Source organism: Barbatula barbatula, assembly GCF_947034865.1.
Source record: "Barbatula barbatula genome assembly, chromosome: 2".
Classification (NCBI taxonomy): domain Eukaryota; kingdom Metazoa; phylum Chordata; class Actinopteri; order Cypriniformes; family Nemacheilidae; genus Barbatula; species Barbatula barbatula.
Genome location: NC_136767.1, coordinates 19602274 through 19627214, shown reverse-complemented (window position 1 = coordinate 19627214; position 24941 = coordinate 19602274). Strand labels below are relative to the sequence as shown.

The window sequence follows — 24941 nt, the reverse complement described above, 5'->3', positions numbered from 1 at the left end:
AAGGAAGTATGGAAGTAAGGATACAAAGGTAGTTTATTCCGGGACAGAACGACAAGAATCAGAGGAGTAAAGTCATGCTACAAACTTTCCTAATCTTTTACATTCCACACATAGTTTATGTTAACTATCACTATGTCATTGCTCTCTTACGTCAAGGACTTGTGCTTCGCAATCATAAATAACAATTTTCTTCTATTCCATTGCTCTCTTCTGGTTCTTTCGTATAAGTTTTCTCTTGCAATGACTCTGTTTTATCACTTTTATCTAGTTTATTGTTAGAAGCTGAGTGCATGGTACTACTGCAGTTTAGGTACATGTGTGTGAGAGATGATATTTTGGCCGAATGAGGCTGTCTGAACTCACTGTTCTCTTGATACAGATTGGCAGTGTGGGTGAAGGAGGATTGGTGTCCAGATGTGTACTTCTTAAGTAGAACATTGCCCAGCGTGCATAAACGTGTCTGTTTATATAAGATCTAGTAGCAACGCTTTTCATCTCTTCAGTCTTGTTAAAAATGTTTTTTCTTCACTTTCCTATCGTCTTTGTGTATGTTTCTTGGGTTTCCTGAAAGAACAGCTTGAGATTATTCCTCCCTCTGGTTTAACCATCTAAATTTTTAGATGGAGATGCACTGAGTCACACACAGATTTGCATGTGTCAGAATAATCTACGGCAATCTTAACTTTGTAACTCATGGTCATTGGCTTGATTCTGTCATTTACGATTTTCATCAAACGTACTTTACCCCTCGTGCACAGCTTTGGAGTGTAAAAGTGAGGTTTCCTCCCACAGTTTGGTCTTAAATAAAGGTCAGACAGTTGGTAGGTGGACTGAGCCTTGGTTCTGGTGTCTGTGAAAGCGATCACAGTGGCTTTAGGTAACTGGGGAGGAAGTGAACACATGCTAGTGTCATTAATTGCTCCTCCTGATGGCTTTGGTGAGGCCTTTCTTTCTCCTTAAACGTTTTCCTTATTTATGATGGGAAGGACCACAGTTGGCTGGACACTGTTTCTCTTCTCTATTTTTTGAAGGGCAGATTGATTCACTTCCTGTAGTGACGCTGTTGGGGTAAGCCCAAGACACTTTGGGCCAGTGATGGTTATCACAGGGCAAGAGCAGAAAGCAGGTTTTCTGAGACGATTTTCTGAGACGATTAGCAAATACAGAAGACATCTGATGAATCATTTATTGGTGTAGGTTGAAGTCATTCCCAAACCACAAAACAGTTGTAATAATGACACCGTATTTGTACAACTATATGGTTTAGTTTATTGAATGGCATATTTTTGTTTGGTGGGGCATGTGGAGAGAAATGTCAAAGAGCGGCTGTTTGTTTCCTCAGACTTGTGGAACGATGAGGAATGCTCCACAGCTGTCTCAGAGCAGCATTTGGCTGCCATAGTAACAAACACATCCTTGGAAGGAAAAAGAGTTTCCCGGTTTGCGTCAAACTTGCTGGATCACAAGGAAGAGTCAAATATCTGCTTTTATTAAAGTGACTCAACAAGTGCTACACAAAAAAAATGACTAAATGTAAATGTACAACATTTACTGCATATTTTATTTACTAAACGACTATACGAACTTTTAACATAACTTTTAAGTGTTGCAATATTTAACAATTATACCTTGAATTAGAAAATGTTTCTTATGTGATCTCATCATTACAGTAGTAAGTGTCTAAGTGCTTTTATGTCAAGTCCAATAACCTTAAATATCTGTGATAGACATCATGTCTTATTATTAAGGTATATAATTTTAAATACGGCGAAAATAGTTGTGATCCCACACAAAATTTCCTTGTGACTGGTAACTTAAAATATTTCAGTTGGCATAGTTGAAGTTTCATAAATGTTTAGCTTGTGGCAACAAGTCTGTTTAACAGGGGTGCAATTGATAAAACTGAGCCAAGTGAAACATTTTAATGCAACAAGTCAATGGAAAATCTTTTAATTTTTTACAGTGATTAAGAAAAAAACGAATATTCTCCTTTTTGAGCGGTCCTGTCATTTAAAATAATCACAACAGAAACAATCTGTATGTATTATGCGCTTTCTTAAAATTGTGCCCAAATATAAACATGATCAAACAGTATGTACCTACTGTACTTAAGTGTAAGAAACGTTTAGAGTTTTGACAAACTTTGAAAAATAACATTTCTGTAAAGTGACTTCCTCTTTAAAAAAATAAGACAACCAAATTGTTTTTTCATTCTCAAATCTGCTGACGTTCTGCCCTTCTGGAAAAAATCACTCTTATCGTGTTGTGTTTGAAACTTTTTGTCATTCGCATTAGCTTCAGTTTTCCATCTGTTTTCCAACATGCAATGGAAAACTGCAATGAAAGAAACAGCACATTCTCAGGAAATAACAAGAAACAAAAAAATAAACTATCACTAACAGGTGAAGTTAATGTAAAAGGTGCCACTAATGTCACCAAAGGAAATTGCAATCTGTTTGTATACATTTAAATGTATCATTTATGGATGCCAGAGGTTATTTTAATACTGTGTTTCAGTGAATCTGATCTTCACTGAATTTTTTCCTGGATGAACACAGAATGACCCTGATGTCAGCTTAAACCATGTCTGAGAACAGGTTTTGTGTCTGCATGTGGCGTAAACTTGACACTGAGACATAACTCTTACAAATCTTTTGACAGCTTATTAAGATTATGAAGGTAAAATCTGATGTTATCTCTGACGATATAAGACGATGAAGAAGAGCAGGGCTCTTCGCCATTTCATCTCTACACCACTCCTCTTAAACTTCAGAGACATGACAGAGATGAAGTCCTGCCTCCAGACTCTTTCCACTCACTTCAAAACACAGCTACGTGGACTGTTTCCTAGGCAACGGCACTAAACATCAGATGACAGTATATCCAAGTGTATATTACAGTTCAGCGACGTGCCAAGAAACTGTTCTGTAGAGGCAAAAACATTCTTGAACGCAGAATGAAAAATGAGTCAAGGTATCATTATCTCTGTTCACCAGTTCATTGGAATCTCGGAACTTTATATCATACAAAAGGGAAAAACCTTATCTGTCACCTAGTGTTTCTGAAAGTTGCTGCTGTTGTTATTGTAGCTCAAGTAGATGTGTTATCTCTAATTAATTTTGGAATTAATTTTCTTTTAGAGATAATAGAGATAGACGAACAGAGCAGGAAAAATAGCTAGACATTGCTCAGTGTGATCACGGCCTACCTTTCATTACACAATCTGTTGGTTTAACACCCCATTCATTGTGAGGTCATCCCCGGTTGCACCTGAGTAGTTATATCAACTTCTTGGCTTCTTGAAATGGTGAATCCTGCCTGGTCTTGAAGTTTGATTTGTTGTACATGGCACATATCTCAATAGGGTATAATTTTTCTCCTTGAGGGTTTAACAAGCACCCTTTATAGACACATGCACATTTTACTATGCAATATTTGAGCGATTTTCTACCTGACTTTTAAAAAGAATATTCTCCACTAGACATTTCATTGGTCAGTATTATACTTAAGAGTAACACAAACAAAGCATGCTCCAACTTTTGTCAGTTGTGTTCAATGAGCAAACATCATGGCACAAAGCAACTTCCTCCCCACTCTTTGATTTGAGCTGCAGTAATGGCAAAAGTTGTTGCCAGTGTCAGTGCAATGAAAGTCGGGAAAGTTTGACACTAGAGAATGACAGCGAGATTTTATTTAAAGTCATTGTAGTTTGACTATATGTAATAGCAGTAGTGGGGACTTTCCTTATTTTTTTCCTATTAACTGTCAGTATACTGGAAATGTTTTATTGAATATATTGCATAATGTTTATTTCTAGTATGTTCCAATACATTAATTGTCTCGTAATGGTTGTTTATGAAGAATTCCCAAACAACAACTAAAATCCCTTAAAGTTTAAACAGTTCATTTGGACCGTATATGGCATAAATTTTCTATTTACGCATACAGTATGACTTCTGTTTGCTAGGGAAAAGGGCAAACTGTGTCTCCAGATATTGTTTCAAATACATCAAAACAGCAATAAAATCTGACAACACTGATAACATGAATTTCAATTCATTTCTCGAATCATGCTGAAACAGTTTTGAAGGCCTCTGCTAATGCAATTAAGCTTTCTAGGATAAAAACATGTGATAGTTTCTAGAGTTCTCTATGACCAGAAGGAAATCTTATAAGGTTTACAGCCAACAAGAACTGGTCATTACATACACTGGTCATATGGGATGATTTCACAAGGGTCAGTGCTGGAGAGTTGGTGACAACTACTGCAACGTCTGCATTGCCCGAGGAAAGAGGGTGTGCACCAGTCCTTCAGTTGAAAACAATGAGGATAGTTGTTATCAACATTTTGAGTGTTGTTCTGGGATCCGAGCTAGGAAACCATTACATGCTTAGCGTTATGGATGGCATCACCAATTTCCAAAGAACTACACCCTCCAGTTGCAGAAATGAAAGGTGGTCATTGATTATATAAAGGAAAGTAAGTATCTGGGTGCCAAATACAATGTGCAATATTCAGGACTGCAACTTTGTTTGTTGATCATAATCATGACTATAAAACAAACTATTACCGTTTAGCTAAAGGAATTGTTGAACTGAACATCGGCTAGCAGGCAGGTGACTTGGGGACTTTGTCATTCTGACAAAAGTGTATACATGTATATATATATATATATATATATATATATATATATATATATATATATATTAGTAAATATTCTAAATCTGATATTAGCTTATATTACAAAATGCATAGTTTGGAGTAATTTTTATCAAATTATATTCACCTGCTTGTTGCTTCGACGTTCCAACAGTAACTATGCAGCAAGGTTTAATCCAGCACAGGTGCATCATCTTGAGAAATATGAACGTAGACTAAACTGTCAGACATTAGGCTCAATCAATATTCTTGTTTCAGAGGCAGGCTCCCATTAGAGAATATTTATTTGTAATACATTTATACTTTCTCTAAAATCTCAACCAAAAGATGAAAGAAATCCACACAAGCTGATAGTATATCAAAGTTGTGGAGGTATCAAAGTTTTGATTATGAAGCGCTGTCCATAGTTTAAAGAGTAATGGTGTTTTGCTGTATTTAGGGAAACAGCGTTAGTCTGACAAATCTGCAGCATAAATAACATCACAGCCAGATGTTGAGATGAAACATCAAGATAAAATAAAAAATGATGCTATATTGGGACACAAGTATACAAGATGTGATGAATGTTGAAGTGTTTGCGATCTACTACACAGATGTAATTTATTAAAATGATAAGAGCGTATGAAACAATGTAGCACAGTTCGAAAACCTCTGCTGCATCTGGAGATCAAAAGCAATAGCTGAACACGTGAGCAATAAATATGAACATGTAAATACTGTCAAAAACAAGCTTTTAACGTATGAGGGAACATTTTGCATGTCTCTCCGTGGGTCTGATTTGTTTATTGGGACCATGTCATTGGCAATGGAAATATTCTTGCATGCATCTCATGGTTTTGGTTAACACGCATGGTGTTCATCAAAAAGGACAAAAGAAACAAACGAACCTGGTGAAATACTTTACACTTATTCTCTAAGGATTATGGATCATATAACAATGGAGATGAACGAGCTCTCCGTGTGATCACTGACCAGCATAGAATGGTCACATTCCAGGTTACATCAGTCTACTCAAACTGGTAGTTGACAAGTTGCACACTCACCTATTTGTAAAACATCTAAAGCGGACTCTCAAAAAAAGTGTATCGCTACTATCTGACAGACAATAATTATGCCTGGTTTTGGTGACATCGACCTGGGTGGGATTTTGGAGAATATGGTTGAAATTAACTAACTGGCTGAAATCGTTTACAACTCCTTTAAGACTAAATTAGTTCTGCATAAGATAAAGCCACTCATAGTAGACATTTTAACTTCTGGTGTAGCTGCAAGGCAAGCCAATACTCAGGTCCCGAAAGAAAACTTTGTGGGTAGCTGACATGTAAACCATAATTAGATTTTAAAAACAATACATTTTTCGAATATTAGCTCTTGTTGCAAATGTGAGGACTGTTGAACATCTATTTCCCAATGTTAATACTGTATATAAATACAAAGTCAATTTTCTATTTCCTTGTTTATGGCCTGTGGGACCATATCGAACAACTCCATTCCATCATCACTAAAAAGTATATTGCTTGGCAGTTACCAGATGATCATTTTGAGTTATATAACTCCATTTGACTAACGATGACAGGTGAAGGCCAAACATGTGGCATCAGATATGCCTTCATATTTATGCCCAGTATCCACTGATCTCTTAATAGTAAAATAGAGAGATACCGTGATGAGCATGTTGTCTAAACTATTCATCATAAGGTAAATGTTATAAGCTTATTTAGGACAGCATGTCAGAAAAAGTGAATTAAAATCATTCATTTTATTATCTGACATGATTCAGTTTGAGAGATTGACCTATTTTTTTCTTTTCCCTCCAGGGTCACAGAGTGAGAGGACACCAAATCACAAGCAGGTGCTTGGAGTCTGCAAATGCGCACATAACCTTCTTCTAGCTAGGCAAATTAATGCCCTTGCATTGTTTCCTTTAGCGTGTTTGTGGTCTCGGTTGCCAAGTGTTTTTTTATTATAAACCAGAGCTTGTTTTGGACTATAAAAGCCCCCCTTGACAAAGAAATCTTGCAGAAGTGCCATGTGTACTCCTTTCTCTTTTTGCACTATACATGGTATGGCACATATAGAACATGACAAAGTACAGTTGTGGCCAAAAGTATTGGCAGTGACGTAAATGCTGTGATTCTGCTTAAGCTGTTGTGGTGTTTATTCACATTGTTTAAAGATTATTATGCAGAGTGCTCCGATGCATTTTAAATAATTGCAAAAAAGCAGCTCCCCTAATGTAAGAGAATCTGTGGTCAAGCCCAATAATTGTGATCACTAATAAGGCAAGAAAGGATCGCCAACCGTCAGGATTTGGCCCAGAAGCTAATATTCAGCATGCAAGAGCGAATTACAGAGGTTTTGAAAAACAAGGCCCAACACTGTAAATATTGACTTTTTGCATATATTATGTTTTTGTCTTTAAAGCAATTCAAACTTAAGATAAGCTAACTTAAGTTATCCGGTATACCACAGAAACATGCGGGAAAACCTACAAATACAGAAGCAGCAAACTTGGCAAAAGACTAAATTTATGTCACTGCAAATACCTTTGGCCACGACTATATATGTGAATAGATAATTAAGCAATAATATACAGCAACAAATCAAGGCAAAACTTGTTTTGAATGTAAGGCTGTAACAATTTACTTGAAATCTACTATTTTTACAAAACATCATTCAATAAATCTGAATTGGCACAGGAACTGATGATAAGAACCACCGAAGAGATACAAAACAACAAATACATTTGTCTTTATGAAAATAAACACAAAACATACAGTTTAAACCATGTGTCGAATAGCACTTCAAAAATATTTTACGTTTCAAGCTACATTTGAAGTCTACCATTATTCTGTCTACAAAACATCAGAATTTATATCAATGCATGTTTTTTTTGCCAATTAAAATACAATACAGATCCAATATCCAAAGGCACAAGATACAACTAAAGCTAAGCTTAATAAAAGACTATAAATATATCAAGACATTATCACAAAAGCCAACAATACAACGGTCAAAGAACTACTAACATTGATATTACAAATTGACACTTTAAGGTAACTGTAATCAATACAGAATATGAAAAAGCATCATGACTACTGAAATATCACTGTTCTTTCTGCTCAAACAATTGAACACCAAAGATTGAATACTGTATACAAAATGGTAGTTTTGCACATATTTGAACAACATTCAACGAACGAATGAACCCATGCTATATTCATTTTCCCTGTATTTCTTCTGCACAGGGAAAACATGCAAGTAGCACACAGAGCGATCTGGAACAGGCAGCCAATATTGTCTTATGGTAAATGCGTCACTACAAACTCTCAGACTATGAAGTAACCAAGTTTGAGCAACAGTTGCAAAAATGAAGCGTTAGATGAGCGAGACTATCTCAAGGGAAATGACATCAGAGAATGATATTGCACCCTTTTGTTATAGCAGTGAAGACAATATGACTTCTTTTGCTGTTCACACTCATCAACAATTCACATTCCTGTGTGTTTTTTTAAGCTTATTTCTCTACCACCTTAAACCCTTCAGCTCATTGTCCTCTGCGGTATAAAAAGTTTTACTTCACATTTACTTTCGGAACAAGAGAATTAACCATATTGCACAAAGCATATTAAAAATCTTTGTTCCCCATACTTTGAAAAAAATCTTGGAATTAAGCAGTTTTTAAATTGACTGATTGCCAGGTGCAATATCACACAAAGGAAGCAGATCACGCAAGTCATATGCATTAGCATTGAAACCACAGAACACTTCAAATGCTACATATTCCACAGTTGCAGCTTTATCTTCAATCGAGGCTCATGCCATAAACACAAGGTATTCATAAACTTTGTTGGGAGACTTGTTAGGCACATACAACTATGGCATCAAGTTATGGAGAAACATTCTCCAACAGTAATAAAACGGAAAGGCTATGAAAATAGCATCTTCCTTCCACTCTATTAAAACGTGACCCATTTGACATTTCTTCCATATGTCGTAATCAAAAGAGAATGTTGGTCTAACACGTACAGCTCTTTAGATCAAATTTGGGCAAGAGGCACACTTTACACATTTTAGCAGCATTTTACATTATACAGCAGAAAGGAGGGGTAGGGGAGAAACAAAAAGTCATACTCCCCACATGTCAAAGCAACACATTAAAGCTCATAAGATCACGGTTTTCACGGTTGTTTGTGCAGGTCCAGGTGTATTCATATTTGACAGCAATCTGTTGTTTCTGCATATGGAAGTAGTAACACAGTCTTTTCACATTTTTTGGACCATTCTTAGATGGATGCAGCTTCCTGGTTTATAATTTTCTAGTTTACATTTAGAAGGGGCAGTTTGCTATAGTTAAGGCTCCAGGTTAAGTAGGAGACGATAGGGAATCAATTAGAGAAAAGATCGTATATTAGAGTCCAATGTAATGCAGTTAAGGTAATCAGCACTTATTATAATATTTACAATATGGATATCAGCTGCTTTTCGCTTTTAAAATGAAATCTGAAATCATTTGATTTGACCGACTGCCATGCAATTTAAAATCATATAAAATTAAAATAAATTATAAATATTTAAATAATGATGTAAATGTGCTTCCAAAGAGCAACTGGGCTGCAAATAGAGATCATGTTTGAAATATGAAATGAAATCTATTTTTTCCAAGATCTGCTAAAATGACATGAAATGTTATACAGTAAACAAACAAAAAAATGATAAACTTGCATCATAGTTTAGGACAATGTAAAACTGAGTTGCATTCCCAGTGTTTTCAACAGGATCACAATACATAGACTATTTTTATAAATGTTTAGGCATAAAAATTGTTTACTCAATTGTAATTGACACAAGGGTTTTCTTCGACTTCCTGGCCGCTCTGTCCTTTTCTCCTTCATCTTCCTCCTGGTCTTGCAGAGATGTAACAGCATTGGTGGACTTCAGGTGGTCCCCTGGTGCGCCTTCCGCTCTGTGCCTTGTTTTGGGGTTTAGAGTTTGGGGTGGATCCGCAGGATGGTGGTTATCATAGTTTATAGTAGAAGAAACTTGGGAGATAACGGGTGTTTGGACCGAAGAAGAGGAGGAAGTGGCTTCAAAGGTCTGCTCAGTCATCTCAAAGTGTCCCAGCCCCTCATCCTCTTGCATGTGGCTCAGGTAGTCTGGGAGGAGGAACTCACTGGACCAACAAAAGAAGAGAAAACCAAGATTCAGAAAATCATGACTGCTAAATAAACAACATGTTTTGCATTTTTTAACTGAAATATATTTAAAATCATTTTGTGAGTATCATAGCAATGTAATTTGCTTAAAAAAATTAAAAGATAAGTTAAAATGTTAAAGTTATCAATTTCAGTCTTTTCTATTTGAAGCCACAATCTGAGGATGTCAAACCAACCAGTCGCAAGTTCAAAACATTTTTGTGGTAAAAAATGATCCAATGAGTTACATTTCATCCAAGATTGTGCTCCAAATTGGGAATACGATTGAACAATTTCTTATTTAATTTTTTTCATGAGCCAGTCCTGGCATGCACAGGTCAAACAATAAACTGCAAAAACACCCCAGCTATCCAAGCAAAAGTGACTGAATCTTCAAAACTCAACTGCGGCTTGGCAGAAAGTAGCAGGAAAACACAACCCTGATAGCTTAATCCATGACTACGATGTCACATTATTTAATAACTATTGACATCATTTCCTATTTCTTCAAAAAACAACCTTGCACTCTTGACGCAATGAACTTCAAATCAAAGTTCTTTTCGGAAAATCACTAACATTTTACTAAGTAAATGCATTTGACCACGAAGTGGGTCTCCGGAGAGGAGAAAACCATGGGAGCAATGCCGACTGTTCCTCGTATCGAAACAAATAAAACTGTATCAGGATATGCAGCGCAGCCTCTCCCTCTCTTGTTAAGCAGAAAAGACAGTCAAACTATTGATTTCAGCGCTGTAGCTTACATAGACACTGTTTATTTGTGTCTGACAAAGACGAATAGACCACTGGGATCCTAAAAGAGAGGGCTTAAATTAAATAAATAGCTGGATTACATATGGGAGTCTACATGTAGCGGGAGTTCAATGTACAAAGACACCCGACGCCTTCGCTCGGTTTTAATGAAGATCTACCATGACGATTGAAGCATTTTCTCAGAAGAATGTCTCTTAAAGTCTACTTAAAAAGAGCGATTCCACTGATACTCTTCTTAGAAGAGAGAACTTCGCGTCAGTAGTAATGACTTGAGCTATGACTGATTTCTCTGACCACTGCAACTGTTTACATCTCAGAGCTACTTTTTCTAATGGACAGTCCAAGTCTTACCACTTCCAACATTGAATTAAAGCCACGTTTGTTCCATGAAACGTACTCCAACAAAATACTCGCATTTGAGAACTAAGTAAAAGTGTTCCTGTAGCTCACTTTGTAGCGGTGCAAAGGTCATGGGTTGATTCCAGGGAAGACAAGTAATTTTGCATAAAAGTATAATAATATTCTTTTAATAATATTAAAAAAGATCAGGTTATGTGACGTGTAGTTTTAAAAAAAACAATAAAAGGAACACCGAAAGGGTGTGTTACAGCTATTCAGAAGCAAATAAGCAGTGGTGATTCTGAATTGAAACTATCCTAAGACTCATCATAAAATCAAACATGAGATTTTAAGGATTTCCTGAAAGCCCTATTCACTAAGCAATGTTTTGCCAAATACACCACAATGGAACTGGGCGTCACCCTGGACTGCGGTGAACCTGTTGGAACCGAGCAGAAATGGAATTTAATCTGAGGGAAACATATTGACAATGACATTTCGACAAGCCGCTTTAGCTGTCTCTGGAATTGAATGTTTATTCCCCTAATACACACATTGTTCAATACAGTTCGGGTTGCTTCTTTGTCGTCCCAAACCATAAAAACGCATCTGCCTGCTGAAAATTGAATAAACGGCCGACCGTACAAAACTACATTTGTGCTTCTACACATTTTCTAAGAATGTTCAGCTCCTCCTCACCTGGTCTGGAAGTAGTTTGCTAGTTCTGACGCCTCATGGTTGAGACTCCTCAGGTGTACGATTAAATTGCCGGAGTTGGTAAACATGGCCCCGCACGTTTTGCACTCGTAAATCCGAGGCTTGCGGATGATGTGGCGAGACACCCTCATGTGGTGCTTATATTCACCGAAGGAAGTGAAAGTGGCGCTACAGATCTGGCACCGGAAACAGCGTTTACCTTCGTGCTTTAGCCGGTGCATCTTCAGGGAGTAAGCCCGTGTGAATTTTTTCCCGCAGCGGTCGCACTGGAATGGCTTAATACCTGTAGAAGGGCCACAGAACAAAACAGGTTGTGTTTCCTCAGCTCAATTGGCAGAGAATGTCAATGTATAAATATCAGAAGACAAACTTTCATTTACATCACCAATATTTTTATGGACTGACAGCCAAAAAAACTAAATCGTGTAACATTACGCAATCAAGAAGTTATGCAATAGAAGAATCTCTCTCACCAGAGTGGATAAGCATGTGCTGCTTGAGGTTCTGTATTCGGGTGAAGCGGACACCACATGTTGGGCACTGGAAGGGCCGTTCAGGACCGTTAAGTCCTGGGCGGGTGGAGGGGCTGATGTACAAGTGGTATGGATACTGGACGTTTTCCAGCCTGGAGAAAGTGTAAAATTAGCAAATGATCTTGTTTTTTATCAATTGTAGTCATTTATAAAAAGTGATATAGCACTTGTTTACAAGATAAAATGCAACATAATTTTACACACAATTCAATTTTCCTACAAATCCTCAAAACCTTTAAGGGAACAGTTCTACTAAAGTTCTGTCCTCATTTACTCACTCTCAAGTTGTTCCAAATCTGTATCAATTTCTTTGTTCTGATGAACACATGGAAAGATACTTGGATGAATGCTTGTAACCAAACAGTTTTGGACCCCATTGAGTACCATTGAGTTTTTTTTCTTTGTTGAACACAAAAGAAGATATTTAGAAAAATGTAGGCAAGCAAACAGTTCTTGGGGACTTATACCATTGTAATATCTCATTTTACCTACCATGGTAGTCAATTGTGGCCAAGAACTGTTTGGTTACAAGCTTTCTTCCAAATATCTTTCTCTATATTTATACAGATTTTGAACTCGAGGGTGAGTAAATTATGACAGAATTTTTATTTTTGAGAGAATTGTCCCTTTAAGGCTAACATACAACACATTCAGGCATATAAGTTGTCATATAAAAGTACACTCCTCTCCTGAGATGGACACCACTCTTTATTCCCCATTTGTTTTGCATCATTTCCCTTCTCTTCCAGTATTCCAAAAAGGAAATTCAGGTCCAAGAACTTTCCAGAAAGCCTGCCAACTAGCTTTTCTGGCCTCTTGGCAAGAAGTCTACATCCTAATAGCCACTACAATATTGCAGAGGCCTCTACTGCTTATAAACAAGTATACACAAAGAAAGATGATGATGATAAGATGAAAAATTATGTCCCCTCATTGGGGCCCTTCCATTTTCATCGAAAAAGTAGAAGATCGTAAAAAGATACTTTGTTAAAACAACACAGATACAAAAAGTTAATACCTTTCATCCTCCTCCATGTGACCCGTAGTGTTTGGAGTGCCCTGCATAGACTGAAGGCTCTCAGTTACCCCCTCATCCATAGAGCCTGAGGAGAGAGAGAAGCTTAATTTGACATCTACCTTAGTCTAGACAGACACTGTCTCAGAAACAGTTTTTACAGTGTATGTAATGTCCAGTTAAATATCGGATTGATAAAATGGACATATAAAATGAAACAGGCATATTGTTCTTAGATAACCTACTAACAGCTGATAGAGAGCAGACATAAGTACAGCTCTGTGCTGTATAAAGGAGTCTCACCGATGGAAGAGGACTGTGGGCTTATAAGTAAATCTTCTTGGTTGTGGTCATTGCCAGGGACTGTCTGTTGGTCGCTCAGAGAACTGTGAGGAGCACTGACAGGTTGAGAAACTTCTTCATGCACTTCTTCATCACTCAGCCTCTCAACCTTCACCTGCACATCCTCATCTTCTTCCTCTATGCCCACTGCACCGCCCACACCCAAGCCCCGGGGGCCCTCGCAGGAGAGATACTCCACCAGAGTCCGCCCACTAGAGTCCTGCCCCGAAACTCCAGACGCTTCCAGGAGACCTTCGGGTAGTTTGGATTTTTCTCCTACTGCAAATCGCCGGTCCACACCGAAAGGGTATGTCCAGGAGAAAGCCAGGGAGGGTTCTAGAGCTTGTGCTGTACTCTCTGGGAAAGAGGAAGAGGAGGGAGAGGGGTTGGGGATTTGCGGGGAGGTAGAGGATGCTGGTTGCGGGCTTGCAAAGCCTTTCCGTTTGCGCCTAGACTCACGGCACACAGGGATGGGTCGCTCTTGTACGCTGCACTCTGAGGAGACGGGGGACGGTGAGAGGGCATCTACGGGCGTGAGGGTGCAGCTCGCATGGCCTTCAGGGGTCTCTTGGGGCTTATGTAAACTTGGGGGCTGGGTGTTGCAAGTTCCCACTCCTCCTCCTCCCGACGAGTTCCACAGAATGCTAGACTTCATGAACTCAGAGCAAGTGTTGGCCACTGCGAACATCTGCATGTAGCTTGCTGCGGCCAGAACATCGATTATGTTCTCTGTGCTGATGGACAGGGTGGAAGTATACGCATATTCCAGAAGAGGAGCGAAACCAGCAACTGTCACATGCTGGAGGTCCAGAACGTGCTTATCTTCTCCTACGATTACAGTCTCATCCTCTGCGGGCTTCCCAGAGAGTTTAGCTTTGAGAAAGTCACTACAACAGGCCAGCACTACCTTATGGGCGGAAAACAGCTGTCCCTGTACGCGAATGGTGACATCACAGAAATGGCCCTCTCTACGCAGGGAGTTGAGTTTATCCAGAAGCTCCTGGCTGTGGCTGGGGGAAGTGTGGGTGAAGGTTTTCACACCCATCCTTCACTGCAGGGGCGAGCGTTTGGGTTGCCTGTACAGAGATTAAGATACGTTAGTAAACCAGAACGGCTAAAGACGGGATAGTTGTGTTCTAGTTCAGGTTTTCAGAATGCAGCACATTAGAAAGAGAACAGAACAGGGGCCATTTCAGAAAAACTCAGAGTATATTAAGCCTGAAATGAGGGAAATTCTGGGTTCCCTTTCTGTCGGTCTCTCGACGTTGTGTCGACAGAATGGGGTTTGACTTGAGAACCTACCTTCTCTGACTGACTTGAACAGGCCAATGAAAATTGGCGAATGAAATTTGCATGCCGGACTCCGCCCCCGGATATCCGGGTATAAAAGGGAGCCGGCGTGCCGCATTCATTCACCTTTTGTTCTTCGGAGCCTTCGCATCTCATGCTGACGACTCTGCAGACAATCTCTACGTGTTGCTGGTCTTACGACGTGGTGCAGCGGACTGTCCCGATTCCTGTGACTTCCCCTGGGCGTCTCGGCAACTGCCAAAGAGTATCTCTAAAGAGCGAGCCCTTTTCAGGGCTTAAGACATTCTACAGCGCGGCATGTCCCGCTGTGCTCGTGGGTGCGGCGCACTCATCGAGGAAGGGGACGGACACGATGTCTGCCTCAGGTGTCTGGGACTCCAGCACGCTGAGGCGGCATTTGTGGATACATCTTGCCCGCACTGCGGGCGGATGGTGATTCAGACATTGCGGTCACGGGTGGCTGCGTTCTTGCGAGAATCGGCCACCACCTCGAGTGCTTCCCGTTTTGCGGCAGCAGCGGCATCAGCCCTGCCGTCCGCTTCGGCGAGCACCGAGGGTGATTTGGGGATCACCGTGAGCCTCAATCCGTCAGCCACCGGCTCGCGGACCGTTCACGCCCCACCTCGCTCGTCTGACCGTCCCGGAAGAGGCGGTACGCCGCCTTGTTCCTCCGTCACGTACTCGGACACGGGGCGTGACGACGATGAGATGTCGCTCGCAGCATCGGAGGGCGACCTCCTGGCATCCGACCCCGACGAGTCCTTGGAGCTTCCTCCCCCGGGGGGTCGAGCTCAGGATGAAGCGGACGTCGAGATGTCAGCCATGCTTTCCCGGGCCGCCGCGAGTATTGGGCTGCAGTGCACCGCACCGCCTCTTCCCCAACGCTCGCGGTTGGACACGTGGTATCTGGGGACCGGCCGTGACTCTAAGCCACGGTCGGCGCCGGTACCATTCTTCCCGGAAGTGCATGAGGAGCTCAGTCGGACTTGGAACGCCCCCTTTTCGGCGCGTGCACGTCAGACTGGCTCGGTCGCCCTGACTTCCCTCGATGACGGGGCAGCTAAGGGCTATGTCGACATCCCACAGGTGGAGCGTGCAGTCGCGGTGCACCTGTGCCCGCAGACAGCTGCCACCTGGAGGGATCGACCAAGGCTCCCTTCCAAGGCGTGTAAGTTTTCGGCATCGCTGGTGTCGAAGGCTTACAACGCTGCGGGTCAAGCTGCCTCGGCTCTTCACGCCATGGCCATCCTGCAGGTCCATCAGGCCAAGGCGTTGAAGGAGTTGCACGAGGGAAAGTCCGACCCAGGGCTAATGCAGGAGCTCCGCACTGCCACTGACCTCGCTCTCCGGGCGACGAAGGTGACGGCGCGAGCCCTGGGTCGTACGATGTCCACACTGGTGGTCCAGGAGAGACACCTTTGGCTCAACCTTGCGCAGATGCGGGACGCTGAGAAGGTTCGCTTTCTCGACGCTCCCATCGCGCAGGGTGGGCTGTTTGGTGATACGGTCGAGGACTTCTCTCAGCAGTTCTCGACTGTAAAGAAGCAGACGGAGGCGATTAAACACATCCTGCCCCGCCGCGACCCGGCCGCCTATGCAACTACATCGCCGGAGGCAACTACATCGCCGGAGGGTCGGATTGGGACGGTGCCTGCCCCGTCCCAGCAACACCAGCCGGGCCCTTTTCAGGGCCTGGTGCCCACATTCTCACGAAAAGAGCTGTCTCTCCCCCTGGGTCTTTCTCACAGCCGCTCTCACCCTCCGCAGGACGGTGCTCGGCTACCCCACGTTGTGTTTCGGCGAGACACACGGTTGGGTATAACTCTCAGTGGCCACCAGCACCCTCAGTCAGACGGTGCGGTGTGCCGCGATATCGCCCGACAGGCACCTCGGCAGAGCCGCTCTCCTCCCCGGGGTCCCCCCCGCGTCGAGGGAGCCGTACTGCCAGCCATCGAACCACCCCCCACGGGGGCAATGAATCAGATCGAACCTCTGGTCCCCCTGTCTCGGTACCTGGGAGCCTGGTTGGCTCTTCCCAGACCGGCACGGTGGCTAGAGCGAACGATCCGTCTCGGCTATGCGATTCAGTTCGCCAAGCGCCCACCCAAGTTTCGGGGCATCCTCTTCACATCAGTGGGAGTAGATGCTCCCGTGCTTCGGGCCGAGGTCGCTACCCTTCTGGCGAAGGGGGCGGTCGAGCTCGTCCCTCTGGCCGAGATGTACTCCGGGTTTTACAGCCCGTATTTCATTGTCCCCAAGAAAAGTGGCGGGTTGCGCCCCATCTTGGACCTGCGTACCCTGAACAAGCACCTACACAAGCTGCCGTTCAGGATGCTAACGCAGAAGCGCATTCTGACGTCCGTCAGGCGTCAGGATTGGTTCATGGCGATCGACCTGAAGGACGCGTACTTCCATGTGTCCATCCTCCCTCGTCACCGGCCGTTCCTACGGTTCGCTTTCGAAGGACAGGCATATCAGTACCGCGTCCTCCCATTTGGTCTGTCCCTGTCTCCTCGAGTCTTTACGAAGGTCGTGGAGGCCGCCCTCACTCCCCTCAGGGAGCAGGGGGTGCGCATACTCAACTATCTCGACGACTGGCTCATCTTGGCGCACTCGCGAGATCTGTTGTGTGCACACAGGGACCTGGTGCTCCGGCACCTAGACCATTTGGGGTTACAGGTCAACCGAGAGAAGAGCAAGCTCTCCCCTGTGCAGAGCATCCTTTTCCTCGGTATGGAACTCGACTCTGTCTCCATGTTGGCACGTCTTTCTTCCGAGCGTGCCCAGTCGGTGCTGACCTGCCTGAAGAGCTTCAGGCAGCAGCCAGCGGTCCCCCTGAAACATTTTCAGAGGCTCCTGGGACACATGGCGTCCTCGGCGGGGGTGGTCCCCCTCGGGTTGATGCACATGAGACCGCTACAGCACTGGCTACAGAGCAGAGTTCCTTGGAGTGCGTGGCACTCCGGCAGCAGGCGCGTCCCGATCACGCCCTTCTGCCGGCGCACCCTAACCCCATGGTCTTCTATGACCTTTTTGCGGACAGGGGTCCCTCTTGGGCAGGTTTCGAGGCGCGTCGTGGTGACGACCGACGCCTCCCTGCAGGGTTGGGGTGCTGTGTGCAACGGGCACGCAGTGTCGGGTCTCTGGACGGGCCCCCGCCTGCGCTGGCATATCAATCGCCTAGAGTTGTTGGCGGTGCTGCTTGCACTGAGGAGGTTCCTTCCCCTCGTGCAGGACAAGCACGTGCTGGTCCGGTCGGACAGCACGACTGCTGTGGCGTATATCAACCGACAGGGTGGTATTCGTTCACGGCAGCTATCGCAACTCGCCCGACGCCTCCTCCTGTGGAGCCAGCAGGTGACGAAGTCCCTGTTAGCCACTCACATCCCGGGCGACCTGAACCAGACAGCCGATGCGCTCTCTCGTCAGTCGACGCCCTGTGGAGAGTGGCGGCTCCACCCCCGCGCAGTCCAGCTCATTTGGGTGCAGTTCGGGCAGGCACAGGTGGACCTGTTCGCCTCCCTGGACACCACCCATTGCCCGCTTTGGTACTCCCTGACCGAGGCCCCCCTCGGCACGGATGCTTTGGCGCACAGCTGGCCGCGGGACAAGCGGAAGTACGCCTTCCCCCCAGTGAGCCTCATTGCACACGTCCTGTGCAAGGTCAGGGAAGAAGAGCATCAAGTGCTACTAGTTGCGCCTTACTGGCCCAACCGGACTTGGTTCTCGGAGCTAATGCTCCTGACGACAACTCCCCCCTGGCCGATTCCCCTGACGAAGGACCTTCTTTCTCAGGGGAAGGGCACGTTGTGGCATCCGAGACCAGACCTCTGGAACCTCCATGTCTGGCCCCTGGACGGGACGAGGAGATCCTGAGTGGTCTACCCCCAGCGGTGGTAGAGACCATTGTTCAGGCTAGGGCCCCGGCCACGAGGCGATTATACGCTTTTAAGTGGCGCCTCTTCTCGTCCTGGTGTTCTTCTCGTGGAGAAGACCCACGGATATGCTCGATCGGGAGCGTGCTGTCCTTCCTGCAGTCGAGACTCGAGAACAATCTCTCCCCTTCCACGCTGAAAGTGTATGTAGCCGCAATTGCCGCTCATCACGAACCAGTTAGTGGGAAGTCTCTGGGACAGCACGACCTGGTCATTAGGTTCCTGAGGGGCGCGAGAAGGCTGAATCCAGCCCGTCCGCGCTCCGTTCCCTCTTGGGACCTCAATGTGGTCCTGGCGGGCCTCCAGAGGCCCCCCTTCGAGCCCCTCGGAGATGCCGCTCTTTCTCGTCTCTCGATGAAGACGGCTCTCCTAGTGGCGCTCGCTTCCATCAAGAGGGTAGGGGACCCCTCTGGCAGACATATGTAGAGCTGCGGGTTGGGCTACGCCCAGCACCTTCGCGAGGTTTTACAGCCTCCGCGTGGAACCGGTATTTGCCAGAGTCTTACGAGACACCGCCAGGTAAGTTCCGGCAGCCGGTGGGCGTACGCCTGCGATAGCACCCCTCCACAGGTGAGACGTGGTGCTATCCAGCCTCCCCTCTTCCCCCCACGTGGGCGAAGAGTAGGCATTCCATCCATCACTAAGCACTCCTCGGCGGCGGGCTCGGCGGAGCAGCCCTGCCTCCCTTGGCCTGTTTCTGAGCTCTAGCAGTGACTCAAACAAGGCCTAGTGCTCCACACGTAGTAACCCCCCCACAGGGCGGTTCCGTCTGATGTCTTCTCATGAATGGCTCTCAATCGATGGCCCATGACCTCTCCCAGGTGTACTTCACCTGCCCGCGACACCATCTCGTGTCTGCATGTCTCCCACGTGCTCTCCCCTACCCGGTGAGACCGTGTGTGAATCTCCACTAAACTCCTCCCTGCGGTAGGAAGTGGTCTCCGTAGCGCGTTCCCTCAGGGGGGAATCACGCTTCCCAGTGGCCTTACGGTGCCGGGCGGCTTCTCGCTGTTAAGAGAACTAGGCCGCCGTCCGTGACGGCCGGTGGAAGGGGCTCCCATCTTTTTTGAAAGCTCTGGACTCCTTCCCTTCCGCTGGAAGGTTGCAATTCATGCTAAGCGCTCACGTCTGACACGCCCAGGCCAGTCAGCGTCGCTTCGCGAGGAATTGTGACGCGGCACAGCGCTGTGGCGTTTTCCGAGGAACCCCATTCTGTCGACACAACGTCGAGAGACCGACAGAAAGGGAACGTCTCGGTTACGTATGTAACCTCCGTTCCCTGATGGAGGGAACGAGACGTTGTGTCCTTCATGCCACAACACTGGCCGCCCGCTGCAGCAGTCGGGGCAAGATCCTCAGGCTCCTCAGCACAAAAGGTGAATGAATGCGGCACGCCGGCTCCCTTTTATACCCGGATATCCGGGGGCGGAGTCCGGCATGCAAATTTCATTCGCCAATTTTCATTGGCCTGTTCAAGTCAGTCAGAGAAGGTAGGTTCTCAAGTCAAACCCCATTCTGTCGACACAACGTCTCGTTCCCTCCATCAGGGAACGGAGGTTACATACGTAACCGAGACGTTTTCCATTTCAGAATGTGAGGTATGTCAAACCCGAGAAAGCGGGGTAACTCAAGCCATTTCTAAAAAAGAGGTAACTTATACTCAAGAGTCAGTAACCATAGTCACTTACTCCGTGAACCTAACCTGGTCGGGAGCAGGTTTTCTTTGGTAAAGCCAGAGTTTATTTCAATCTCCTCCCCCTTTTTAAACAGAAAGTGGTATAACTCATTCATTAATACAGTCATTCATGGCACACATTTTAAACACAGAGACCATCTCAGTGACTAATATGTCATATTTGCTTTTATAGAGGATTCAGTACACGAAGAGGCTGCAAGAATTCATAGGGATGTACTTTGAATTCAGGAGAGCAATTTAGGACATGAGTGGAATTTGTTATTTCCCCCGTGCATTCATATTAAAACTGTACTGTTTTTCTTTAGTGAATTAGATATATGAAAATATATCTCGTCCATCCTCACCTCAATAACATCAGCGATCGTACGTGTATTACATCAGAGCATACATTTCTATGGACGATGAGAAATGACTTAATAAAGTGTATTAATAAAGTGCATGAATAAAGAAATGAATAAATACAGACATACATGCAGAAATAAAGCGATAAAGATAATACACAATTAATTCTGAAGTGTAGCCTTTACAACTCAAATCTGCTCAGAGCGGGGTTCGAACCGGCCATCAGTCTAACTTTGCACGAGAGTCTGACGCTCTACAGGTGTCCTATACACTATGACGTCTAGAGACGAGAGCTTATGGCAAATCTACTCAGAGTTCACATTTTAACTCCATGTTGGTTGAACCTTATGAAGGTTCTGACGCGGGACAGACAGATTCATGACAGACAGATTCATGACAGAATATTGATTTTGTTCCAACAACAGCACCGTGCCAATACTTTGGATAGGTAAGGGAAGAGAAGCCACAGGGCCAGATTATTTGCAAGGCCTGTCAAATGATTAGTACAGAACAAATGATAAAACACCCCAAACCTGCTCTACCTGAGACAGTCCCCATAGAGTACAATGAGCAATGCATGACAACAATGTCCCTCAAAACAAATAAAAGCACATCCCAAACCCACTCAGCTCAACATTATTGATCAAATATTTGCAGGCTTTGGGCCATTTCAGAGAAGTGTAAATGACAAAAAGAAATAATCAATTCTGTTTCAATTGTGCCAAACGTTATACTGGCTTCCAAAACATCATGCACTACACCAGGGGTGGCCAACTAGTCAGAGACTAAGAGCCACTTTTTTTTCTGTGTTACTGCAAAGAGCCACATCATACACATGGGTACACATTAACATCATCTTTTAATCATGTATGCACGCATTCACAGACCTCTGCTCAGCCAGATCTAATGAAAATAACCACACCAACATGATAATATCAGTAATTTTCAACAGTTAACATTGTGTGCTAACTTGTTCTTGCGAAGTTCAGTCCCTTTTGGAAATTCCTGTTCGATGTTACTGTGTGTTCACATGAGGCGTCAAAAACGCGCTATTCGCGAGTAGTTGGACGCTTGAACATTTTGTGTCATTCATGCTATTCGCGCGTGAAATTCGCTTCATAGGAGGGGCTACGTCGTCTACGTCACTACTAGAGCAGGCTCCTGATTGGTTAACGCGGCGCAAATTTTCGCCAAAGTTCAGATTTTTCAACTAACGCAATTCGCGTCTTTCGCGCTGCCTCATTCGCGCCGCAAGCGCGTCTTTACATTGACTTAACATGTAAATCACTAGCGTTTGACGCCTCATTCGCGCCGGGTGTGAACACACAGTTAGGGTGGAGTGAGCGGAAGGGACGCTGAAGATTTGAAGCTTTGAAGAGCCGCATGAAACTAGTTAAAGAGCCGCATGAGGCTCGCGAGCCGCGGGTTGGCCACCCCTGCACTACACAAATGACAAATTTTGTGCCGGAAATTTATCCCAAATGCAAGGCTGGTGTTATGTAAAGGTTTGTTAGTTCATAGTTTTCTTAGTTTAATATGTAATACATCTAATATATGCCATTGGTAAGAAAGATTTCCCCTTTGCTAAGTTCTGCTGATTTATCAAAGGTATACAGACCAAAGACATGAGGCTTTAGTTCCAGTGATCCCTGAGAACTAGACCCAAACAATGATCCTTATGAAACTAAGCACAAGCACATACTTAAAATGATTCGGAGCCTTAAAACTCAAATATCCAACTCTTCTAAGTTCAAATAAACTCTGTCAAATGACATCTGCCGAAAACTATTACAGAACCGCTTAAGTCTACTGACAGCAGATATGTCCAAACTAGACAAATGTCCAAACGAGTCTGTCTTGATGGAGAAAGGGATCAGATTTGGTCCTTCACTCACATCAAGACATGAAACAACTCACAGCTAAGAAAGATCCTAGATTCTTAGAAAGATAACTGTTTGGGTTCCTAGAATAGTACACTGCATTCCACAATGACATGGGCATTTACAAGATGTTATTTAAGAGCAATAAAAATATTTTGGCTTGGCATGTTTCTGATGTATTGGCTACTGCAGAAGTTTATCAAAATGGTTAAAGTATTGTAAAAAATAGGTGTTCAGTTTTTACCCACTGTTAAATAACGTCCTCAAACTTGTTGCAATATGTAGCCAATGTAAAGTTTTCTTCAAATTAAGATGGTTAGATTATTACTGTTTTCATAAAATTAATGAATACTACATGATTTTTTACTCAGATGACAGTGAAGTTTGTTCAATAGAAAATATGTTACATTTCTTTCAAGACATCAAACGAAAGTCTTAATCTATAATGCAGCATTAAACTGATAAATGTTTTTTAAAGATAATCCCGCGCATTGTTAAACAGAGACATATTGTTTCATTCGGCGAACAAATGCTCACAGAAAGTTAAAGGGGCGTGGTGTTCTGTGTGACTTGTTTGTTTATGTTTTGTGTCGCGGGGTTTTATTGTCAACAGGAGCAGTGGCAATACAAATAGCACACGCTAATATGACAAAAATTTAATACAGGGTTTAACAGTATGCATTATATGCTCAACAAACTCGTGCTAACTACTAAAAACTGCGAAATCTGACATATTCGACGTAGGCCTGCTACTACATGAAGCATTCAGTAAATTAATACGTAAGGTTAAGATCAACTAATAAAGGTTACAGTTAAAGCCGTTGCATTGCTAACAATGTAAACAGTAAGTTAAGTACATTCAACATTCGAATCAGGCGCTGGCATGTAAACAGTCATAGCAATGTCTGGTTTATTTGCAGCTCTGACAGGCTAATTTGAACGCTAATCTCTGAAACTGACTCAAATACGTCAGTCAAACATGCGTTACAAAACGTTAGTCATGTAGGATAAAGGTTTGTGCTGCTCACCGGTAACGTTAGATAGGGAGAATGGACGAATCCGTTGAAACAACAAGTTATGACCGCATGAATGTGATTTAACTGTTTCACAAGCTAAGTAGCTGCTAACGTTAGCATACTGACAGTTGCAGAAGTACTGACGCTTCTTTAAAACAGCAGTCACATTCCGATAAAACACGAAGTCGAGTGTCCCTCGTTTGTAGTAAAAGACAAATCCAAGAAAAAAAAACTGTAAAACGTATTAAGTATAAAATGTCATGATTTCTCTTCTGACTGCTTTCAAGCTGGTGTTTACATGCTGTTTCCCAGAATGCATTTCTTCACGACGCATTTGACATTTTTTGACGGATGAACGATACTTTAAACGTTCAATTATGGTTAAAGGAGAAAAATGTAGTCTTTCTTTTATAGATATTAAGTATGGAAACTAGGAAGAAGATGATCAAAAACATTTTTTGATTAACGTTAACTATATTCTTTTGCTAGCAAAAGATTTTATTCACAAATGTAGGTTTTTTAACCCCCCTGTTTGTTGTATTCAAAAATGATTTAAGACATAAAAACTGCCAAATACAAATAAGTAAAAAGCTAGAATCCTTATTAGATATATTTGAAAAAGATTATCAATTATTCTTTTTTCCCCTTTGTATGGTCTATATATTTAATAATATGGTGTTTCTTTAAATTGTTTAGTTATTTAATTTTTTATTTGTGTCTGTTTCTTTCTTTTTTTTCTTATTCTTCTGTGCCTATGCTCCTTTAAAGATTACATTGTTTAATGTACATTGTACGCCATTTTGTTGTGTAAATCTGATACATTTTGTTATATTTCAATAAAGAAATTAAATTAAATAAAAACAAATAAAAATTTATAAATTAAAGGTAGGCCTACTTTAATGAGGCAATAGCTCAAATAAAAGCATTCACCTTTCATTTCCTGATATGTTAAATAAAATGATACTGCTGCTAGAAGTTTTATGTAGCCAAAATTGTTGTCCAATGCCCAAATGTGAGTTTAGTCTTATCATTTTGCTATCTGTGATGTCTTTTTTCTAAAATAATTTCTATTGAAAATAATCTTCTTTGAAAAATAGACAAAGACAAAAGCAGACAACACTTACATTAAATCAATCATAAATTAGTGCTATATGTGCATTACTAAAGTGCAGGGCCAATCCTTTCTAAG

General features: G+C 43.0%; 1 protein-coding gene across 5 annotated transcripts; it reads right to left on the bottom strand.

The window, feature by feature from the left end:
- Nucleotides 1–7288: 7288 nt before the first annotated feature.
- zbtb44 (zinc finger and BTB domain containing 44) lies at nucleotides 7289–24045 on the bottom strand. Of its 5 annotated transcripts, XM_079448599.1 has the most exons (7): nucleotides 23765–24045; nucleotides 20507–20576; nucleotides 13534–14648; nucleotides 13234–13318; nucleotides 12156–12307; nucleotides 11665–11965; nucleotides 7289–9833 (listed from the first exon to the last, which is right to left on the bottom strand). In XM_079448599.1, the coding sequence occupies exons 3-7, from the start codon at nucleotides 14615–14617 to the stop codon at nucleotides 9488–9490; spliced, it is 1968 nt and encodes a 655-aa protein (XP_079304725.1). In that variant the 5' UTR covers nucleotides 14618–14648; nucleotides 20507–20576; nucleotides 23765–24045; the 3' UTR covers nucleotides 7289–9487. The 5 variants fall into 5 exon arrangements, with proteins under 5 accessions (XP_079304725.1, XP_079304724.1, XP_079304727.1 ...); XM_079448598.1 differs by lacking the exon at nucleotides 20507–20576; XM_079448601.1 differs by lacking the exons at nucleotides 20507–20576; nucleotides 23765–24045 and adding an exon at nucleotides 14989–15126.
- Nucleotides 24046–24941: the final 896 nt, after the last annotated feature.

Bases quoted from the DNA above. Each gene is read 5' to 3' on its own strand.
- zbtb44 (XM_079448599.1), bottom strand. From the start codon at position 14,617: ATGGGTGTGAAAACCTTCACCCACACTTCCCCCAGCCACAGCCAGGAG. The intron at 11,966-12,155 runs GTGAGAGAGATT...GCCCTTCTACAG, and splicing joins GCACATGCTTATCCACTCTG to GTATTAAGCCATTCCAGTGC. The intron at 9,834-11,664 runs GTGAGGAGGAGC...TTGTTGGTCCAG, and splicing joins GCAAACTACTTCCAGACCAG to TGAGTTCCTCCTCCCAGACT.